Source organism: Anas acuta, chromosome 25 (assembly GCF_963932015.1).
Source record: "Anas acuta chromosome 25, bAnaAcu1.1, whole genome shotgun sequence".
Classification (NCBI taxonomy): Eukaryota; Metazoa; Chordata; class Aves; order Anseriformes; family Anatidae; genus Anas; species Anas acuta.
The window spans coordinates 4,498,162-4,521,393 of record NC_089003.1 but is presented as its reverse complement, the minus strand read 5'-3'; the positions used below and the strand labels follow the sequence as shown (position 1 = coordinate 4,521,393).

The window sequence follows — 23,232 nt, the reverse complement described above, 5'->3', positions numbered from 1 at the left end:
AGAGGGTGGCAAGGCACTGTAACAGGTTGCCTAGAGAGGCTGTGGATGCCCCATCCTTGGATGTGTTCTAGACCAGGTTAGATGAGGCCCTGAGCAACCTGATCTAATGGGTGGCATTCCAGCTTATGACAAGGGGGTTGTAATTAGATGATCTTTAATGTCCTTTCTAACCCAAGCCATTCTATGATTCTATGAATATTTCAGTTTGTTTTGTGTATACAAGTGCACACCTATTTGTTACCTTTTGAATAGTTTTGAAATTAGGTTGTTAACAATTGGGTGTTATACCAAAGGGTTATTCACGCTTTATCATAAAACTTCCATTCTCTTCTTAAGAAGCAGAATGCTGGGAACTCCAAACTGCTTTCTGATATAAATTATCAAATCAATCTGAGTCAACTAACCATTAATAGCCAGTAAAAGACCAATGTTATCCTAATCAGTTCTACAGTAGTAGTATACTACTTGTATACATGTTTAGGCTAACATTGGTCTTTTTATTGCCTTTGGATGTACACAGTATTTATGAATGTTTTTAGCATAAGAAGTCTTGTTCAAATGATAACATTCAATGGCAGTTATGGGAATATGGGCAGTGTTGCTAAGGCGGAGCAATCAAAGCCACCAGTCTGTAAATCATGAATCCCAAGGATTTGTGGTGACTAGCATGATGCAACGTAACAATTACTCAGTCCTTTTGTTAAATATTACTTTTCTTCTTCCTCCTCCCCCCCCACCCTCCAGACAAACTTGGAAGTAATAAATTCAGCTCCTTTCCAGTTGCAAACTTACTCTGAACTAAAACATTGCTCTTCATACCTTTTTCAAAGATCTATAGGATACCAAGACGGACATCTCAATGGCTACCGAGGTATGCTCTTTCCCTTACCCTAGTTTCCCTCTCTTTCTAATTCTTCTTCTGTCTGCTTCGTTGTCCATATTCTATGATACTTATGTAATAATGATTTTGAAAATGGATGTTCTATGTACTTCATGCATATGTTACTCTGCAAAGTATTTGTAGGGACTATTTCAATTATTTGAGTCTTCCTGTCTAGATGATATCAAAAGATAAACCTCCAAAACATGAATGAGAGTAAGGATAGGATTCATCTCACTGACTGCAAACATCTGCAATATAGATTTCTACATATGAGCTAATCATGAATACATTTCCTAGTGAAGTGGAACAGTGCAACAGTATCTCTGGGGTGTATGAAATATGGTTTAGGAGTGGTATTCTAGAAGAGGTTGTTTCATTCCATTGATGTTAAGAAATGTTAATGTTAATGTCAAGAAATGTTAATGGCTATAACTGACATGGAGAAGGCTGAGGTACTCAACAATATTTTGCCTTAGTTTTCACAGGCAATTGCTCATTCAATACCTCCCAGGTCACAGAATCTCAGGGCAGGGACTGGGGGAATGAAGTCCCACCTCTGTAGGAGAAAGCAAGGTTTGATACCATCAGAAGAATCTGAATATGCACAAGTTGATGGGGCCTGATGAGTTGCATCCAGGAATGGTGAGGGAATTGGGAGATGAAGTTGCTAAGTGTATAAGGAATTGGCAGGATGGTCACATTAAAACAGTTGCAGTCAATATCTCAATGTCCAGGTGGAGACCAGTGATGAGTGGTGTCTCATCCCTCAGGGTTCTATTTTGGGAATTCAGCCAAGCCAAGTGTAAGGTTCTGCACCTGGGTTCAGGCAATCACAAATATTAATACAGACTATGCGATGAATGGATTGAGAGCAGCCCTGCAGAAAAGGAGTTGGGGGTACTGGTGGATGAAACACTTGACATGAACTGGTAATGTGTGCTTACAACCCAGAAAGCCAATTTTATTCTAGGCTGCATCAAAGCCCATGGCCAGCAGATCAAGGAGGGTGATTCTCCCAATCTCTTCTGCTTTCACGATATCCTGCTAGGTATACTGCATCCAGCTCTGTGGCCCCCAGCACAAGAGAGACATGGACCTATTACAGTTGGTCCAGAGGAGAACCACAAAAACGATCAGAGCATGGAACACTTCTATGAAGATAGGTTGAGAGAGCTGGGGTTATTTAACTTAAAGATGTCTCCTTCTCTAAGGAAGAGGAGAGAGCAATAAAGGGAGACCTTATAGAGGTCTTCCAATACTTACAGAAAGCCTCCAGAAAAGATTGGGAGATGCTTTACCAGGGTGTGTAATGAGAGGACAAGGGGCAATGTTTTCAAACTAAGAGAGAGTAAATTTAGATTGGATATAACGAAGTAATTCTTCACAATGAGGGTGGTGAAGCACTGGGACAGGTTGCCTAGAGAAATTGTGGATGCCCCCTCCCTGGAAGTGTTTATGGCCAGCTTAGATGGGGCTTTGAGCAACATGGTCTAGTGGAAGGTATGTCTTCCCAGACATGCCAGGAGTGTTGGAACTAGATGATCTTTAAAGGTCCCTTCCAACCAAAACTGTTCAGTGACTGTGTGATTCTAAGACTCTATTATGTTCAGGTACTGTAGATCTCAGGGTGAAATCTAAGTGGAATGAAGTGAAATTAAGTGAAATGAATGCTGCCACAAACATATATCAGATCTATAAGAGAAACCTGTGAAAGTTCTATTTCTTTAGGCTATTGTGAACATTAGTTCCAGCTAGACATTTGTTTTTAACTGAAAGATATATCATTGACTCAAGGAAATCAGTTGTTGAATTTGACTGCAGTTGATAAATTGTTTCAACAAGAATTCTGCCCTTCTATCCTCTATTTAAAGTATACTAGAAAAATGAGTTCTCTGATCTTCTTTTTGATGATGTTAGGTATTAAATCAGGGTAAACATTGGTTAGTCTGTGGAGAGCTGGATCATATGTATGGATACTATGTATTAAATTTGATGTAGTGAGAAATGTTCTTACCCTGAATGTATTTCATTTTTTATGCCAGGTTAATAATCAAGTTCGTTTGTCTAACGATCTCTCAGAAGGTGAGATAAGAGCCACTCGGAATAGAAGAGGAAGAGTGCAGATGTGCCTGCATGAATTACTTGATGTTCATTTTGAGGAGGTAAGCACTGACAATCATGTTAAGGTAAAAAGGATAACACTCCCGTGATGTAACACAGACTGTCATTTGAAGTGAGGCCAATAATTTGTCAATTAATGAGGTCAATTTTCAAATTATTGACCTCAAGAAAATTAACTGTATATCAGCCAAAACCAGAACAACATCACATGGTATGAAATATTCCTTTAGTCCATGTGGGTCAGTTGTCCCGTATCTATTCTATTGCCTCCTAGCCTCCTGCTCACCCACAGCCTGCTTTCTGGGGGTGGAGTGCGGAGTGGGAAAGAGAGAGTCTTGATGCTGTGGCAGCACTGTTCAGTAACAGTCAAATTATTGGTGTGTTATTAGTACCATTCTAGCCTGAAACCCAAAATACAGCACCATATTGGCTGCTATAAAGAAAGTTGACTCCAATCTAGTTGAATGCAGTACAGCATACTTCTTTAGAAATGTCTTGGCTGGCTATAATAGTTCTATCTTTCACTTTTGGAAAAAAATAACAAATAAAGGTCTTGGAGACGGAAAGGGAACAGAGAAACACAGTACATACTTCTCAAGATATAATTATGTTTTGAAGCAACATCACAGAAACATAGCCAGTACAAAATTACATATCAGAAAGACAAGTGCGGTTCATTCATGGTGGGACAATATAAAGGAGAACATAATTTGTGACCGTTATGTAAAGGGAAAAGAGAAATAGGGGAAAGCAGGTAGATTATGGAATGTGTCCTAAACAAAACTAACAGGTGAGGTGAGAACTTCAAGGGCCCTTATCCCTGACTGTTTGTTAAGCCTTTGCTCTAAAGAGAGTGCATCAAGATTAACCTTTATGTACTGGTGTTTTCTGTCTTCCTCTCCTCAGAATAATGTACCTAACATTGTTGTTCTGGGATCAGGAGGAGGCCTGCGTGCTATGATAGCCCTGCTAGGAACCTTGGTGGAGCTGAAAAATCAGAATATCTTGGATGCTGTCATGTATCTGTGTGGGGTGTCAGGATCCACTTGGTAGGTACCTGTTGACTGGTGTGATAGTAAGTGAACTGCTTCATAGATTCAGTAGAAATCTGACACTTTCTTCACTGTTCAGAACCCTGTATGGGGCTCACAACTGATGAACTTAGCGGCAGGTGAGATGTGCCTGTAAAAAGGTGAGAGGCACAGGAAATACTTATAATATCACCTACAGTCCAGCAAGACTGATCTTTCATCCCTAGAGAGGAAAACTTCTCAATTAAGCTAACTCTGTCTTACCTTCTTGAAGATATAATTCCCCTTGTTTACAGGTTAATGACGATGAGGAGAGCAGAAAAGTGACAACCAGCCAGGAAAATGTTGAAAACTTCTGGGTACCATACTACTCAGAAGTAAAGGGGCTTGTTTAATACAGGTTATGTAACGTTTAGAAAGGGCCTATAAAACTTAGCTACATCTTTCGAGTGTATGGGAATGACTCAAGGTGCATAAATGTAAACACCTGCTACCATTTTACCTACTTTGTCTGCCCCCTTCCTGTTGGGAAAAGCACTGGGTCTCCTACATAAAAGCACTGGGTCTCCTTTGCTCTCATGAGACTCCATCTAGAGAACAGTATTCAGCTCCAACATAAGAAAGACATGGACCTGTTAGATCAGGTCTAGAAGAGAGTCATGAAGATGATCAGAGGGCTGGAGCACCTCTTCTACAAAGACAGGGTGAGGGAGTTGTGGTTGTTCAGCCTGGATAAGAAATGACTCCAGGGAGTCCTTACAGCAGCCCTCCAGTATTTAAAGAGGGCCTTGTGAGAAAGCTGAAGAGGAACTCTTTAACAGAGAGTGTAGTGATAGGACAAAGCATAATGGTTTTAAACTAAAAGAGGTAGGTTGAAATTAGATATATTAAGAAGAAATGTCAGTCTGAGTTTGGTGCTGGGAAAGCTTGTGGAGCAGCTTATCCTGAGTGCCATCACACAGAACTTGCAGGACAACTCTGGCCCAGGGCTGATCAGGCCCTGACAATGTCCAGTCAGCATGGGTTTATCAAAGGCAGATCCTGCTTGACAAACCTGATCTCTTTCTATGACTAGGTGATGTGCTCAGTGGACAAGGGAAAGGCTGTAGATGTGGTCTACCACATCACCTTCACCTTCAGTAAGGCTTTTGACACTGTTTCCCACAGCATTCTTCTGAAGAAGTTGGGTACTCAAGGCTGGGACAGGTGTATGCTTTGTTGGGTTACAAACTGGCTGGGTAGCTGGGCCCAAAGAGTTGTGGTGAATGGAGTTAAATCCAGTTGGAGGCTGGTCACTCGTGGTGTCCTCCAGGGCTCAGTATTGGGGCTAGTTGTCTTCAATATCTTTATCAATGATCTGGATGAGGGAATTGAGTGTACCCTCAGTAAGTTTTCAGATGACACCAAGTTAGGCACGAGTGTTGATCTGCTCAAGGGTAGGAGAGCTCTGCAGAGGAATCTGGATAGACTGGACTGATGGGCTGAGGCCAACTGTATGAGGTTCAACAAGTCTAAGTGCTGGGTCCTGCACTTGGGGCACAACAACTCCAACCAGTGCTAGAGGCTTGGGGGAGAGTGGCTGGAGAACTGCCCGGCAGATAGGGACCTGGGGTTATTGGTCACTAGCCAGCTGAATACAAGCCAGCAATGTGCTCAGGTGGCTAAGAAGGCCAAAAGCATCCTGGCTTGTATCAGAAATAGTGTGGTCAGCAGGACTAAGGAAGTGAGTTTCCCCTTGTACCCAGCTCTGGTATGAACACCATGAACATAGTGTTCAGTTTAAGGCCCCCCACTACAAGAAGGGCATCGAGGTGCTGGAGCATGTCCAAAGAAAGGCAACAAAGCTGGTGAAGGCTCTAGAGAACCCAGAGAAGGGCAACAAATCTGGTGAAGGGTCTAGAGAACAAGTCTTATGAGGAGCAGCTGAAGGAGCTGGGGTTATTTAGCTTATAGAAAAAAAGGCTCAGGGAGACCTTATGGTACTTTACAATTACCTTAAAAGAGGTTGTAATGAAGTGGGGATCAGTCTCTTCTCCCAAACACCAAGTGATGAGGGGAAATGGCCTCAAGCTTTGCCAGAGGAGATTTAGGTTGGATATTAGGAGAAATTTCTTTACTGAAAGGGTTGTGTAGCATTGGAATAGGCTGCCCAGGGAAGTGGTTGAGTCACCATCTCTGGAGGTTTTCAGAAAACATTTTGATGTAGAATTTAGAGACATGGCTTAGTGGTGAACTTGTCAGTGCTAGGTTAAATGTTGGACTAGATGACCTTAGAGGTCTTTTCCAACTTGAATAATTCTATGATTCTATGAAGTGCTTGACTATTACAATAGTGAGGCACTGGAACAGATTTCCCAGAGAAGTTGTGGATGCCCCATCCCTGCAGATGTTCAAGGCCAGACTGGATGGGGCTTTGGGCAGCCTGATCAAGTGGGAGTTGTCTGTGCCCATGGCAGGGAGGGATTGAACTAGATTATATTTAGGGTCACTTACACCTCAAACTATTCTATGGCTCTATGATTTTATGATCTTCATTGTACAGAGTCAATACACAGACAACAGGCTGCTCTTGATGAAGAAAGTAATTCTATACACCTTAATTTATTAGGTTATATTAGGGCCATAGAGCTAGTCTTGGAACAGTCTGAGCCCTTCACATCTCTGCAAGTAGTTAGCAGAGATGATATTTTAGTAGGATATGATACCACACTGCAAATATACCAAATTTATTGGTCCTAATAACAGACCAAAAATTTCACAAGTTTGTAAAAATGGTGACATGATGTAATTCGTTTTACTTAAGTTTGTTCCATGTTCTTTAATGGATTATCTGTTTCTTAGCAGGCTTCACATCTTTCCCACTAAAGAGTTCTGCAAAATCTGTATTCCTACAGCAATTTACCCTAAATAATTGCATGTAACCACCTGAAATTCAGCTTCATGTCATCTAACTTATTAAATGACATTGTCAGAATGCAAGTGGGAAGCAAACGATCAAGGAACAATGACATCCTTCTATGCTGCAAAGTTCCTTGCTTGTGGAGAAACCTATGAGTTCTTTTCCTTCCCATACATTTTTTAAATCATTCCAGTATCTGCATGCAGATTGAAAGAAAAAAAAAATCAAAGCTCTAATCATTTCCCTCTCTACTAGAGAACGGATTTTTCTTTCTCCTTAAAAGGTGCATGTCCATGCTGTATACAGAGTCAAAATGGTCAGAAAAATTGAAGTCCCTGGAAGAGAATCTAATCAAAATTCTCACAGTGGGCACTTCAAATTTTATGAAGGCAATAGAATATTTAGAGGAGTCATCAGAAGATGAACATTACTCACTCACTGATGTCTGGGCCTGTGTTGTATACGGAATACTGCATCAGGTAAGAAACTAATTGCAAACACCTTTTGAATGTTTTGAACATCTCAAAGTAATTGCAACTGAATTTGACTTTGGTGAATGTTTTGAGGAGTTGCGTAAATTGAAGCAACATTTTAGAGCATTATGTCTAATCTCTGGATATGTAAAGGTAGAGAAGTTAATCCAACTCCATTCTCCAAAGTGGGGTTATCCCCAGTAGTATGGAAGGGAGGAACAACAACTGATGTTCATACTTATTTTCCAGTTTGATGAGAACGAGCTGACTGATTACAAGTATGCATCAGAGACTGGAATAAACCCTTACCCAATTTATGCAGCAGTGGATAAGGAAAAACTGAGTGCAAGCTCTCCAGGTAAATATGGGTTCATCTTATATTATTTTAAATACCATCAGATATCTTAAATACTATTAGGTTCCTTTAAGGCAATGGCAGACATAAACTGTGCTGATATCTAACCCCATTTTGACAAATAATGGAGAAAAAGAGGCACTTCCAGGGGCTGAATCACATTCTGTAAAGGTCACTTGCATGATAGGAGAGTGAGACAACTCCAGAACAGAATAAACTAAACAGATTAGATAAGACATCAATAAAATAGATCTTCAAAATGTATGTTGTGGATGAAATGTTACGCAGGTCTCATGTAGCAGCAATTTAAGATGTATGAATTCCTTTACGGTAAATCACAAATTAGTTTGTATGATTTTTTTCCCTAGCAGCATTTAATCATTAGTTAATCATTATCATATTTAACATAAGAAATCAGTAGTGTTTGTTACAATCCATACAGTGACTTAATTAAAGATTTGTAAATAGCAGTGCTCACACACAAGACTTAATGGCAAGGTATTAGCAATTTCTGTACAGCAAGGGACAGGTGATTTCTATACAACAAGGGATTGGGGGGTTTCTAAACTCATCACATTGAGTTTCACAAAGAACCAAGAACTTCACCAAGAAATTTTCTTCTTTTGTTGAAGTACTCACCCTCATCTGACTCAGCTTATTCAGCAGACAATCACTGAACCTCAAGGAGTCTGCCCTAATAGGCATCCCTCCTAAGGGAAAGATCCTAGGTCACAGCCCACTGTGGTCCTGGAGAGCTCAAGGGGGCTTTTCGCTTAGGACCGGTATTTATAGGACTGTGAGATGAATGGCTTTGGTCAGTATTTTTCCATTCTGGCCACAATTCAGGTTAGGTAATCCTTGTGTTGCCAAACCAACCATACAATTCCAGTACTTTCCAGATTGTACAGTTCAAGTAGCCAGGTAGCAGGAGTTCCAGGTTAAGTTAGGGAGTGCCTAATCATCCCAACTCACTGCACTTGTAACAATGGCAATCCTGACATTGAAGAGTTGCTGGAGGTGGGGGGGTGAGGTGGAGGGAGGGTCTGCACCACCACAATGTGGAAGCTGGAATATAGACTTCTGGTGCCATCATAGAACTCCTTGGCCTCCATCTGAGTATTCAGAGGGGCTCAGTTCTTTTGTAAAGTTCTCTCTATTCACATTTGAGAATCCTTTTGTCACAAAAGTGACTCAGGATGTTCTGTGACAAAGGGGGAATTTCTACCTCCTTTTAGTAAACGTTTTTAGTAAGATTTAGTCATGATCATCAGACAGCTGCTCAATTAGGGAAATGAGAGGGAGAGAGCACACACACAAAATTTGCAGTAGTTTATATACAAGTTGCAATAAGGCACTATGCAAACATATATAATCATATTGTTACAGCAGTCCCACCTCTGCAAAACATCTTCCCTTATTCCATGCAAAACAGAGCTTTGGCACAGGACAGGTGTGGGCCTTGGGTTGGCACCAATCCTTTGTTATGTGTTCCTGAGGCCTTGATCTTCTCTGAAGCTGATTTTTTCTCAAAACAGGAATTTTGGTGTTTCTCTCAAATAATCTGTTGTTCCCAGCCCATCAGATGAAAGTTCTCAGGCCAATGTTTATAGCTCTGGGCAGAGACAAAGTGATCAGGTCCTAACTTCTAGGCAGAAAAGTTAACCCTTTCATTGCAGAACACGTAGCACAGAGCAGGCAGAGTGGTTAACCCTTGCCTCAGTCTTACCATACTCTGCCTACTTCACCTACTCCTCTATAACAGTATGGGCTTCCTTTCCATCCTACATCAAAACAGTCAGATGCAGGCAGATGACTCAGTTCAGGATAGGTCCCTGGTACCATAAGTCCCTGGTAACATATATGCGGGTACTTGACTCAAGCCTTTTCTCTTCTCTTCACTGACACTAAAGTGTATTAGGGCAGTCATGCCACGTGAGCAGAAGGACTCTCTTAGTTTATAAGCATTGAGAGGCCTATGAGCACATCTGAGAGATTTATTCAGAGCTGTACAATTTGACGGATGATCTGCAGGAATCCCAGACCTTTCAGGTGTAGCAGTTGGAGGCCAGGTTATAAAGGATACCAAGAGCATAACAAGCAGCAGGCATAGCATGCTATGACTATCTTTGTTCCCCATATGAAAGTTCATCTTTGTCAGCTGAAGTCAGGTGATTTAAGAAAGGAAAAGAAAAACAACCTGAATGCTATCTTGGGATGGTGAGGTCAGCTATACTTCTGAATATTGTGTGACAAAACACAATATTCTTTGATTTTCTCAGAGACGTGGTTTGAATTCACTCCACATGAGGCTGGATATACTGCCTTGGGTGCTTTTGTGAGTACAGAGAACTTCGGAAGTAAATTTGAAAATGGTACACTGATGGAGAAGAATAAGAAGAAAACCATTTGTTACATGCAAGGTAAATCTTCCTGATTCTTCTTTGCAGAATATCTATCTATATATATTTGTATTCTGTATATATATACAGGTATATATGTATATATATATATATATATAAACAGGTGTACTATTCTGTATCTTTCTGCAGGTTATAATAATGTAGCTAATATTGTATTGTGTGTGTATATATATATTATGTATGCTTGCATAATAATGGAGAATTCTGGAGACCAGTTTGTCTCTCTTCAAACGTCCAAATGGGAACATCTGAATACCTCTCTACTCTCCACTACCTAAACTGACCAGTTTTATGTGGTCATTAAGGAAAATTAGAGACCCCCATCCTAGGTTAGTAAAGTTAGTAAAATATTCCCAGCCTAACTGTCTAAATGTTTTATAATCTCAGCATATTTACTTTACTTAGTGATGCTTCCCAAATCAGATGCACCCTGTGAGGACTGGTCCCTCCTATTATTTCAATTTGTTTCACTCTGTTTCAGTCCAGGTGCCAAATCTTTTTATTCCCTACCTACAGCTGCAAATCTCATCTCACTTGTCTATGACACATCTAGATATATGTATCACCCTTAAACACATCTTGCATTTAATCACTTCATGCCCCGGTCTCCTCAAAACATGTGCTTGGCATCATTCCCTCTAGGAAAAACAAAACAAAACAAAACATAAACTCAACAAACAAACAGAAAATCCACTCTAATTCTGGCTATTTAATTAATTCAGACAGAAAAAAATAATAATAATCAAAATACAGTGAAGAAATGAAGAGTACTTATGGTTCTGGGCTCATGTGTGGGGTCTGCACAGCGAAGTGTTCAACCAAGAGTTCTACAGTGAGAGAGTATTCAGTGTTTGCCATGGGATACTGGCCTTAATGTAAAAAAAAAAAATAAAAAAAAATAGCCCACTGAACTGTAGACCTGGCATGAGGAAGAAGGAATAAATCAGATTTTAAGCTGTATAATCGTTTCAGTGGACAATAAGGGAAAACTGTGCAAGTAGTTTTGATTTAGACTTCTACCTTACAGGTTTTGAAAGTTAGGTAAGAGGAGTGTACTATTGAAAGGCAATCTTGGATTGAATTCTTAGTAAGACAAACATAAAACAAGTATTTTAACCACTTTTTTTCTTTTTTCTTTTCTTTCAGGCTTATGGGGGAGTGCTTTGGGAAGCATGGAAGAAATTCTAAAGGCTATACGAGGTACTCTGTTTTTTTCCGTTGCCTCTATGTTCAAATTACAAATTGAGCATATACTTCAAATTACCCTTGGGCACTTCAAATTACTCATGGACATTGAAGATACCGCTAATTGAGACCTGAAGTGTCAGTCATGACTACATCTGGTGCGGGATGTTAAGGGCAACAAGAAGGGCTTTGTAGGTACATAATCATCAAAAGGAAGACTAGGTAAAATGTGGACCTGCTGCTGAAATGGAGGCAGGCAGGAATCCTGGTGGCAAAGGACATGCATAAAGTTGAGTTACTTGGTCCTTCTTTGCTTCACTCTTTATCTGGCACTTAAAACACAGATCTATGAGTGATGAACAGAATCAGTAGGAGAATAGTGCTCTTCTAGAGTGCCAGCCAGAAGACAGGGGAGATCTTTCAAGGAATCTAAAATGGAACTGTACTTATATTTACATTTAAGTGCAAGGCTAGATTTCTTGCTGTCTTTTACTGAAAGACAATGACTATTTTATGAGAAGGGGTATTCTTATTTTAATTATCTTTTTTATTTTTTTTTTTTTATTTCTTTCTAGACTATATCAAGGGGTTGTTAAAAAGGTTACTAAGTTCCTGTGAGACAAGAATGTGCAGCCCATATGGATATGGTCATGGTGGGTTATTGTGATTCTTTGTGCTTTTTTTGCCTTTTTTTTTTTTTTTTTTTTTTTTAATTAAACACTGATTTGCTTTCCCCATGTAATCCCTTGGGGGACTGTTAGGATTGTCAGGCAAGGTACAAGGAAATCCAGGCCCTTTTCCCCCTCTCACACATGTAATAATTTGTAAGGTCTTCAACACGTAACTAATTCCCATTTACTCCAACTTTTGCTACTCCTCCTGCTGTTGTGTTTCATGGAGTTTTTCTTCCAGAATGAAAACAAAGACTATTTCTATTCTGGTATGATTGTATAGCCATCCAGATGTGAAAAGCTCAGTGTTAGATGTTTTTATTGTCAGCAGGGAGAAATATTCACTTTGCTACATGGTTCCTCTCACCAGTCTAAACTTTTTTTAGGATAAGACAAATGAGGGCAGGCTTTCTACAGATTCCATCTGATACAATGACTACATCTTCACTAATTCATGTTAGTTACCATCTACTTAGATCAATACCATCATGCTGATGTTTGGTAAGATAAATTCCATCCTGATGTAACTTCTATCTTGTCTTTCTTAGAAAGTATGTCAAATACCACCGAGTTTTCTCAGACTGTTTTGCTTCTACTAGAACTTCAGATTTGTGCTGTAAGTGGGAGAGATCCTGAAGAAGTCTTCAATAAATTGTTGAAAATATTGTCAGGCAAGTGAATGATGTGGAAGTTTCTTCGTACCTGCACTCTCAGTAATCTGACTTCACAAATTCCTTTGTTGTGTATTCTTATACTTTCCTTTTCTTCTTTTCTCTTTTTAAGAAGATGAAAAAAAACGTGCATCCTACCAAATGTGCCTTAAAGTGCATAAGACTTGGGTGATGAAAACAAAGGAGGAAAGAATAGAGAGCTGTGTTAATCTTTGCAAAGAAATAGAAAAGGAATTTAGAGGCAAGTATTGCACATTAATGCTTACTGTAATGGTGATGCTCTCCTCACCCCATTTAGAAAAATTCACAGGATTTTCTACAAATCCTGCGATTTACTACAAAAGCCCACATGCATTTGTTGGAAAAAGTTGTCATGTAAGTTGATGTGTATGTGTTTCTTTAATGTCACTGGCTTTTAGCTTTTTCTCCACTTCATTTTCCTTTCATTTTTTCATTTTTTAACACTTGCATTTTTTCAGACTATCTTGCACAAGAAGGTACTCCAGAAGAAATGTCACAATCATTGCATGGCAAGTTTATTTCATTTTTAGTATCTTTTATTGCTCTTTATATCGTATGTGCTTTCAAAAAAATCCATCTTTGGAGGATTGTGAACATAAATTCCAGTGTAAATCTTATGTAGGGTCATTGTGGGATGATCTAGTGAAAATTATACTATAGAATGTATCAATGATATTCCAGTTTTCAATGTTCATAAAGCTTTCTGTTCTCGTGAAAGTAATTAGAATCTGCCTTCCTGAGTAAATAAATTAGGAAGCCTAATCCTGAACAATCAGTTTCCCATGTATTCTTGTTCCTGAGTGAGCCTGTACTTCTCAGGCATTCAAAACTGATGAAGTATATGTTGAAGAGTGGATTTCTCAGTGGATTGCTATTAGCTACTTAGCATGCATTACTCTCAAGTGTCATTTGGAACATCCATCACTAGAGACATTTGGAAATGAAAAGTCATGAAATAAGAAATCCTATAGCAAGCATTTTTGGCAGCTAATCAAAATCTCCACCCTTTTATCTGCTTAGATAAAAGTAACTTTTAGTTACTTTTAGCACTAAAGTTTTAAGTAACTGAACTCATTTAGCTTATATCTACAATATTTATTAGACTATGAGTCAAATGAAGATTATTTGGATTTATTTTAAAAAAGACCAAGAAGAGATCTAAGCAAGACACAAGTAAATTTCAAATAAGAATTTCATGTTGAAGTTCCTAGAATATATTTGCAATGTTAAGCTGATATATCACATGTGTAGATCCAGGGCTCTACAAGTTCCATCACCCACTGTGTATGGGCAGCTTTTTGCCAACTTCCTTCTGGAGCAAATTGGTTGGTGTTATGAGATTAAATATGGCCATTGCTTCTTTAATCTCCTGTACTTGTTCCAAGGACTGTGTACACAGATCACTCCTGGCCTGTCTTTGCCCAATACGGTCCTCCAAATTATCACATTGAGCTGGTTTTCTCACATTTTCTCACATGATCTCTTGAATTTCTCATGGTTTTCTGCCAATATTCCCCACCTTGCACAGTTTGTTCTACCGGGCTGTAACCTGGCTCTCACTTTATCCATGGGACTTTCAGCTGGAAAGAAAATTAAAAGAAAGAACACTCTCTGAGCCACAAGAATGTTGCAAGGGGCCCAGAAAAGATCAGGCCTCGACTGACTTATTCAAATCTGTTTCAAGTGGACTAAGATTCCACTGACTGATGTTAATTATCTGAACTAGTGAAAAGTATGGTTCTTTTTCTTTGGAAGCACTTGGGCCTTGGCACTAAGGCTGGCTGTATACTATCAGCACGTATGTTCTTCTGACATGATGCATCTTCACCAGATTTTGTTGCACCAGTCAAAAAGTGAAGTTGTCTAGATTCAACTATGTTCTAAGTTGTTTTATCTCTTCTTAGCTGGCTTATGGAGTATCTTCAGGATCCTGACTAAAACAATGAAGTGTACTTTAAACTGGATGTGGGGAACAACTAATAACTTCCTTTACAAGTGCCGTAAGAAACTCCAATGAAATCTTTTTTTATTTAAGATTCAAAAAATACAAACTGGTTATGTTATCTGACTTGATTGGTAGAGCAGAATGCATGGGATCTGGCAGAGCTTTTAGGCTGTGGTTGTGTGATGTTAAACCAATAAAACTGTCTTTGCATTTATTTATTTTTTTAATACAGCAAGTTAGATAACTTTCCTTTCCAAGATCCTCCCTCTCTTAATAGCATCCCATTGTGGGCAGCATGTAAACAAGTCAAAAACAGAATTTTATTTCACACTACTGGAATCCAGACCTGCAATATCATTGCAGACACATAAAATACTAGCTCAATTCAGTCACATAATCACAGGCATCCAACATCACACAAACTGCCCTGAGTTCAGAGGACTACAACATTAGGGTGAAAAGTACAAAAGAAAACCTACAGAACCCCTGTGCCCATTTGCAGGAGAACCTGGAGGACACAGAAAGGAGACTAAGGAGGTGGAACTAGACAGCAAAGTTAATGAAAATGAGTTGTGTTCTTGGCACATGGACAGTAACATGGGTCTCTAGATTCTATCGCCTGCACTAACTGAATGCTCACTTAAAATGATGGAAGTTTGGGCACTTGGCTTAAAAGCAGAAACCTTCATTTAGACAGATATATTTAAGTGTCATGATCTTGAGCTAGCTCATCTGTTCATTTTTCCCTCAAAGATCTTATCTTCAAATGACTAGTGCATATTTCTAGGGGCATAATCTCTTCTAAAAGATCATCAGGAATTTTGGTCTAAAATTGATCACAGTCAGAGAAAGAGGTGGCTCAAATGGATGTAGATTCCTCCTGTCAGAATCTACATCGGTCATCTGGTTGAGCATGAGATGCAGGTTCCTATATATTTTTGGGATGCATAATCAATAAAGTCTGATGTACTCTTTTGGGGTTGGTCATATATCTATCTATCTATATATATATATATTCATATTTGTCTTCATGAATCTCATTGCTTTTTTTTTTCCTTTTTTTTTTTTTTTCCATTGGACTAGCTAACATTCAGTCCTCTCACTTGTTCGAAAACAAAACCATCTCCTTGATTGATGCTGGCCTGGCAATAAATTCTGCCTATCCTCTGGTACTTAAAAAGCAGCGTCAGACAGATCTTATCCTTTCCTTTGACTTCAGCTCTGGAGATCCTTTTGAGGTACATATGTGGTTATCTCTTTGGAGAGACTACTTTGGGGTTGATTGCGTGGACTTTTTTTCAAGGCAGTTGGCAGAAACATATTTTTAGAACTTGAGGCACTTTATCTGTCTTGTTCACAGGTATTTGATGATATGCTCTCAGGTTATCAAGCTATCAGGTTATCAAAGGTGCATAAAAGCAACAAAGAGAGCACTCACAAATTTCTTAGTCTCCCTTTTTTCCTTAAGGCTGGTCAGAACTTTTGTGTGGGTAACTGATACTACTCCTTCCTTAAGAGTAATTGATGACATTCTTCAAAGAGATCCTTCAGGTATGCAGCGTGAGGAAATGTGGTATTAATAGTTACACCAGCAAAAAAGTCTGCAGCAACTGCAGAGGCTGAAAATTCTCGGAGAAGAGAAAGGAGAAGAAATTCAACCAGTTTCAAAGATGACACAGCAAGGGTATTTCCTAGAGATTTTTGTGCTGTTTTTTGAAACAATTAAAACAATATGAAGTTGTTACACTCTCAGTGAAACAAACAAAAACAAAATTAAAACTGAAAGATCATGAAAGATATTGTTTACAATTATTTTTATTTCTATTATTTTATGTTTCCAACTCTGTTTTATTCTATTTTGTGGGGGGAACGAGGAGGGAGAAGGATACTAAACTAAACAAAAACTCCTTACTCAGTGAGCAGGGAAGATATGGTTTACATTTATTTTTATTTCTATTATTTTATATTTCTAACTCTGCTTCTCTGGCTCTTTTCAGTGTGGTCACTTCAGGGACAGTGGAGGTAAATGCACCAGGAAGCACTGGCTGCTTTGGATTGCCATATATTACAGTAGGCATTGAGAATAGAGTGGAGTGGAGTAGAGTAGAGTAGAGTAGAGTAGAAATACAGAATAGAAATTAGAATAGAACAGATCAGAACAGAACAGAATAGAATCTAGTCCAGCTGCCTGACCACTCCAGAGCTACCCAGAAGATAAAAAATATTTCTGAGGGCATTGTCAGTCTGGAGAGTCAGTATGGATCAGGACTGGTGGCAGAAAAGTATCAGCTCTGGTGCCAGTAACCAGCCTAGTTACTGTTGGGCAGGTCCATAGCAATGACACTGTTCCAAGGTCAAGCTGGGAAGTCAGTCTATGGGTCAGGGTCCAGATCAAAAGAGCTAAGGTACAGGCATGGCTGAGTATGAATAGGAGACCAGTGCACCTAGGAGATAGCTCAGACAGGGGCTGAAGGTCCAGTCCTGAGATTAAATGAAGCTCATGGGCCCAGGGAAAAGACCTGGTCCTTTTAATTTTGCTAGAGTGCAAGCATGGGAGGACTGCTTTGGAAAGCAAAATTTGTTCTGAAAGTTTGTGAACCTGGTCATATCTTTAGACTGTTGTATAGATGTCAAGACCCTTTAATTTTGATATCTTTCAGTGTCAGCCTTTCTGGACGTAGCTGTAATTTGTTAAACAAAGATTCTTGCTAGAAGTGACTCCAGAAGCAAGTGATGGATTTTCATTTGTATTCTTGATTCAGTCAATTCCTCAGAGAACTGAAGAAAACTTCGCTTTTTATACATAACTTAGGTTATAATTTATTGTTGTCTAAGAAACTATCATCATTTGGTACAAATTAATTTTATTACTGGAGATAGGATTGATTTTTTCTAGGTTTTCAAAAACAAACAGAGAAATTGTATACATCTTTTATCTTGTTTGTGTCTCAGACTGTCGAGAAAGCAGCTGACTACTGCCAGAAAAATGGTATTCCATTTCCCAACATAGAGAAGCAGGAAATGGACAAGGAAAGCCCTTCTGATTGTTATATCTTTCGAGGAGACAAGTCGTGCCCTACAGTCATGCACTTTCCACTCTTCAACAAAGTGAATTGTTCTGGTAACGTACATTTGATTCTATTTTGCCTCTATGTACTTGCATTTCATATCTTCAACCTCTGGTGCCAAGCATTTGAAAGTCCTCTTTTACCTAGTGCTGTTGTAAATGGACACAGAAGAAAAGGAAGAGAGGAGGCTCTATTCATAATCAACAGATGCTTGTGCAGGTGTTAATATGTAGGATTTACCCTCACTCCCTCAGATAAATGTGTCTGCACTCATGGCTAAAAGATTTTATGTAATCTTTGGTTTGTTCTCTATATCAAGCTCAGGAAGTGCAGCCTAGATGAGTGGACAGCGAGTTGGACTGGCAATTGGCAGGATGGTAGAGCTCAGAGGGTTGTGCTCAGTAGTGCAGAATCTAGTTGGAGGCCTGTAGCTAGCGGTGTCTCCCAGGTGTCAGTACTGGGTCCACTGTTGTTTGATTTATTCATCAATGACCTGGAGGTGGAACAGAGTGCACCCTCAGCAAGTTGGCTGATGACACAAAGCTCGGAAGAGTGGCTGATACCCCAAAGGGCTGTGCTGCCATTCAGAGGGACCTTGACAGGCTGCAGGAGGGATGGGCCAAGAGGAACCTCATTTAGTTCAACAAGGACAAGTTCAGGGTACTGCACCTAGGGAGGAATAACCGCAAGCACCAGTACAGGCTGGGGGCTGACCTGCTGAAGATCAGCTCTTCAGAGAGGGACCCAGGAGTCCTATTGGACAGCAGGCTGACTGGGTGGCAGTAAACCTGATCTCCTTCTATGACACAGTGACGCGCTGGGTGGATGAGGGAAAGGCTGTGGATGTGATCTACCTTGACTTCAGTAAGGCTTTTGACACCGTCTCCCACAGCATTCTCCTCAAGAAACTGGCTGCCCTAGGCTTGGACTGGCGCACGCTTCGTTGGGTTGGAAACTGGCTGGATGGCCGGGCCCAAAGAGTCGTGGTAAATGGAGTCAAGTCCAGCTGGAGGCCAGTCACTAGTGGCATTCCCCAGGGCTCGGTGCTGGGGCCAGTCCTCTTTAATATCTTCATCGATGATCTGGACGAGGGCATTGAGTGCACCCTCAGTAAGTTCGCAGATGACACCAAGCTAGGTGTGTGTGTCAATCTGCTCAAGGGTAGGAAGGCTCTGCAGGAGGATCTGGATAGGCTGCACCGATGGGCTGAGGTCAACTGCATGAAGTTCAACGAGGCCAAGTGCCAGGTCCTGCACCTGGGGTGCAATAACCCCAAGCAGAGCTACAGGCTGGGAGAGGAGTGGTTGGAGAGCTGCCAGGCAGAGAAGGACCTGGAAGTGATGGTTGATAGTTGGCTGAATATGAGCCAGCAGTGTGCTCAGGTGGCCAAGAAGGCCAACAGCATCCTGGCTTGTATCAGAAACAGTGTGACCAGCAGGGCTAGGGAGGTGATCATCCCTCTGTACTCGGCTCTGGTGAGGCCGCACCTCGAGTACTGTGTTCAGTTTTGGGCCTCTCGCTACAAGAAGGACATCGAGGTGCTTGAGCGGGTCCAGAGAAGGGCGACGAAGCTGGTGAGGGGCCTGGAGAACAAGTCCTACGAGGAGCGGCCGAGGGAGCTGGGCTTGTTCAGCCTGGAGGAAAGGAGGCTCAGGGGTGACCTTATTCCTCTCTACAGATACCTTAAAGGAGGCTGTAGTGAGTTGGGGGTTGGCCTGTTCTCCCACGTGCCTGGTGACAGGACAAGGGGGAATGGGCTAGAGTTGTGCCAGGGGAGTTTTAGGTTAGATCTTAGGAAGAACTTCTTTACTGAAAGGGTTGTTAGACATTGGAACAGGCTGCCCAGGGAAGTGGTGGAGTCACCATCCCTGGAAGTCTTTAAAAGATGTTTAGATGTAGAGCTTAGGGATATGGTTTAGTGGGAATTGTTAGTGTTAGGTCAGAGGTTGGACTCAATGATCTTGAGGTCTCTTCCAACCTAGAAATTCTGTGATTCTGTGATTCTGTAATGTGCCCTTGTGGCCAAGAAGGCCAATGGTATCCTGGACTGCATTCAGAAGTGTTGCCAACAGGTCAAGGGAGGTGATCGTCCCCCTCTACTCAGCCCTGGTGAGGCCAAACCTGGAATATTGTGTCCAGTTCTGGGCTCCCCAGTACAAGAGGAACATAGAACTACTGAAGTGAGTTCAGAGAAGGGCTACAAAGATGATTAGAGGACTGGAGTACCTGTCATATGAGGACAGGCTGAGAGAACGTGGCCTGCTTAGCCTGGAAAAGAGAAGACTGAGAGGAGACCTCAATAACATATATAAATACCTGAGGAAAGGGTTTAATGAGGATGGAGACGGTCTCTTTTCAGTTGTGCCCAGTGACAGGACAAGAGGCAACAGGCACAAACTGAAGAACAGGAGGTTCCGTCTGAATATGAGGGGGCACTTCTTTACTGTAAAGGTGAGAGAGCGCTGGAACAGGTTGCCCAGAGAGGTTGTGGAATCTCCTTCTCTGGAAATATTTAAAACCTACCTGGATGCCATCCTGTGCAGTGTGCTCTAGGTGATCTTGCTCAGCAGGGGGGTTGGACTAAATGGTCTTCAGAGGTTCATTGCAACCTCGGCCACTCTGTGATTCTGTGATTCTGTGATCATTTTAATTAAATTGCGGACCTCCCATTAAAAAGAAGTTGAGGAGATATCACATTTAGAAGTTAGACAATCCAAATTGGGGATATTTATTACTGTTTCCCTTATAGTTACTGATGAGGAACAGGTTGTTGCAGATTTATCTCTCTCTCTTAGATAACTGATAAAGCTGGTGATCGAATAAGTACCTCTGAAATTGTGATTGAACTTCTGCTTTCTCATGTTGCTGGCTCCAGCATTATCTTAATGTGATAAAAAATTTTTATGTGAAACTTGTGGGTCTTCAGGGATTAATATTTTCCACAAGTCCATGCTTTTCTTGGATGATCTTGTAGCTTTATATTTGGCATTTACTTACACAGTGTTTTCTGTTTTCTAGATAAAATTGAAGAATACAGAAGTAAGTTCTCTACTTTTAACATGTCCTACTCCGAGACTAACATCAAAGATCTCCTTGCAAAAGCAAAGCTGAATGTGTCCAATAATAGTAAGAGAATTTTGCAAGAGATACAACTGCTTCTATCTTCCTCTCATACAAACAAGTTCTGAATGCAAAGGTAGTTTTTGTGTTTGTTTGATTGTTTTCTCTTCTGCGCAGAATAATGAATTTATGACTCCGTATTTCTCACCTGCTCATTTTTCTGCATTTCTTGTGTATAAAATTTAAAACTGATCAAATATTAAATATCTGACCTATAGGTTGTTCACAATGGCAGAAGTATTTGACTTTGTCCCATGGTGCACTGAATAGTCCCAGTCAAATAATATTGCCTATAACATCCTGGCATTAGACGAGTATGCCTGTGATATTAAAAAATGTCAAAGTCCTCAGAGCTGTCCTGTGTTTAATTTACTAGTGTTTTCCTGTGTTTTCTTGTGTTCAGACCGAGTTTAAAGAATTAGGAAATTGAATCTGAGCTCAAGAAAAGAAAAAATGTTTTAGTGAGAGGTTGGTCAGACACTGAAACAGGTTGCCCAGACAACCTGTGGACTCTCCATCTGTGGAGATACTGAAACCCCAATCAGACAAGGTTCTGGACAGCTTGTTTGAGCTGACCCCGTTTATGCAGTGGGTTGGATTACAGGATCTCAAGAGAGCCTGTCAAACATAAACAATTCTGTGTGATTATGTGTAACCAGGTTGGTAAATCAAGAATAGCACTACAGGAAAAATGCTATTTCATTAAACTCAGAATAATTTCTTTTGAACGAGTTCCAGTTGGAATTCAGGCATCTTCGTTGTGGTATGTAGATGTGCTTAAGCTAGTACTCCATGGATTTTGGCTTACGCATGTTTTCTTGCCAGATCAGTGGTAAGGAGTATCCAAACACTATGAAAACAAAGGTTTTGTTGTCAACACACACAGAGACAGGCAGATGCGCAGCTTGCCACAACAGAGAACCATTTTGCAAATCCTTATGCATTTGATAACTGACATGCTAAACATCTTCAGTGCTGTTTTGCAATGGAACTGCATATTTGTCATGGATCCGCTCGAGTGGGCAGCCGAGCTCCACCACAGCCGCTCTCCCACTCCCACTCCCCCTCAAAGAGGAATGGGAAGAAAATATGTGAAAAGAGCTCAAAGGTTGAGATAAGGATGAGAAAATCACTCAATAATTATTGTAACGGGCAAAACAGACTTGGTATACAGGAGATAGTAAGATTTTTTTGCCTATTACTAACAAGCTAGAGAAGTGAGAAACAAAGGAAAGAAACCAAAAGCACCTTCCCCCCCCCCCCCCCCCCCCTCTTCCACCTCCTTCCCCCAAGCGGCGCAGGGGAACGGGGGAATGAGGGTTATGGTCAGTCTAGCAGCACTTCTCTGCCGCTCCTTCTCGGTCACTCTCGTCCCCTGTACTGTGGGGGTCCCACCCACGGGATACAGTCCTTGATGAACTGATCCAGCATGGGCTTCCGATAGGCAGCAGCTCTTCCAGAAGTGCTCCAAATATGGGTCCGCACCACGGGGTCCATCCCTCGGAAGAAAACTAGCTCCAACCTGGATCCCCTATGGGCAGCAGCTCCTGCCAGGTCACCTGCTCCTGCGTGGTCTCCTCTCCACGGGCTACAGGTCCGGCCCAGAATCTGCTCCAACAGGGGTCTTCCACAGGTGGCAGCCTCCATTGGTGCAGGTCCACCTGCTCCACCATGGTCTCCTCCATGGGCTGCAGCTTGGGAATCCTGCTCCACCGTGGTACTCCATGGACTGCAGGGGGACATCCTGCTTCACCATGGTCTTCACCACAGGCCGCAGGGGACTTCTGCTCCGGCACCTGGAGCACCTCTCCCCCTCCTTCTTCAACTGACCTTGGTGCCTGCAAGGCTGTTCCTCATTCCTCTCACTCTCCCAGCTGCTGTGTGGTGCAGTGTTTGTTTTTTTTTCCCTGTCTTAAATATGCTCTCACAGAGGTGCAAAACAACATCACTTATTGGCTCAGCTCTGGTCAGCAGTGGGGCCCTTACCAAACATGGGGCAGCTTCTAGATCCTTCTCACAGAAACCACTCCTATGGCCCCCCTGCTACCAAAACCTTGCCACCTAAACCCACTACACCTTTTGCTTTGCCAATATGCCTCATTGGGTCCAACAGGATACAGGTAGGGAGCCAATTTTGGAGCAGTGAAGAAGCCTTGAAGAAGACATGGGCATCTTGGATCTTTCTTGTAGACATTGCTGAGCTTGCTTGAAGGCACACACCCACAGACAATTGATTGCCAAAGCTGGAAATGGCTCGGTAATGGGTGAGCCTATATCCAGAGGTGGGGTACTGTTTTGAGGACCACTTAGGCCTCGTTGTTCCCCAAGGCAAAGTCTATTTTAATTGAGGGCTGGAGTCACCAAAGTGC

General features: G+C 41.2%; 3 protein-coding genes across 3 annotated transcripts in view; all 3 read left to right on the top strand.

Moving 5' to 3' along the window:
* Positions 1 to 596: 596 nt before the first annotated feature.
* On the top strand, positions 597 to 9,404 carry LOC137844265 (cytosolic phospholipase A2 gamma-like). Its single transcript, XM_068660467.1, has 6 exons — positions 597 to 871; positions 2,926 to 3,045; positions 3,911 to 4,053; positions 7,218 to 7,413; positions 7,657 to 7,765; positions 9,337 to 9,404. Exons 1-6 carry the CDS (start codon positions 860 to 862, stop codon positions 9,402 to 9,404), a joined length of 648 nt encoding a protein of 215 aa, XP_068516568.1. The 5' UTR covers positions 597 to 859.
* A 5,010-nt stretch (positions 9,405 to 14,414) lies between these two features.
* LOC137844659 (cytosolic phospholipase A2 gamma-like) lies at positions 14,415 to 21,717 on the top strand. The gene is made up of 4 exons (XM_068661162.1): positions 14,415 to 14,730; positions 15,759 to 15,913; positions 17,628 to 17,796; positions 20,762 to 21,717. Exons 1-4 carry the CDS (start codon positions 14,673 to 14,675, stop codon positions 20,929 to 20,931), a joined length of 552 nt encoding a protein of 183 aa, XP_068517263.1. The 5' UTR covers positions 14,415 to 14,672; the 3' UTR covers positions 20,932 to 21,717.
* Positions 21,718 to 22,808: 1,091 nt separating this feature from the next.
* LOC137844264 (olfactory receptor 4D1-like) overlaps positions 22,809 to 23,232 on the top strand; it is a gene marked incomplete at its 5' end in the record, with an annotated part of 1,447 nt that continues 1,023 nt past the window's right edge. Inside the window, one exon of the mRNA XM_068660465.1 lies at positions 22,809 to 22,831. Within this exon, the coding sequence (XP_068516566.1) occupies positions 22,809 to 22,831 (23 nt within the window). The remainder of the gene's footprint in view (positions 22,832 to 23,232) is intronic.

Bases quoted from the DNA above. Each gene is read 5' to 3' on its own strand.
- LOC137844265 (XM_068660467.1), top strand. The intron at 3,046-3,910 runs GTAAGCACTGAC...TCCTCTCCTCAG, and splicing joins TTGATGTTCATTTTGAGGAG to AATAATGTACCTAACATTGT. The intron at 7,414-7,656 runs GTAAGAAACTAA...CTTATTTTCCAG, and splicing joins TATACGGAATACTGCATCAG to TTTGATGAGAACGAGCTGAC.
- LOC137844659 (XM_068661162.1), top strand. From the start codon at position 14,673: ATGAAGTGTACTTTAAACTGGATGTGGGGAACAACTAATAACTTCCTT. The intron at 14,731-15,758 runs GTAAGAAACTCC...CCATTGGACTAG, and splicing joins TAACTTCCTTTACAAGTGCC to CTAACATTCAGTCCTCTCAC. The intron at 17,797-20,761 runs GTAACGTACATT...TCTGTTTTCTAG, and splicing joins CAACAAAGTGAATTGTTCTG to ATAAAATTGAAGAATACAGA.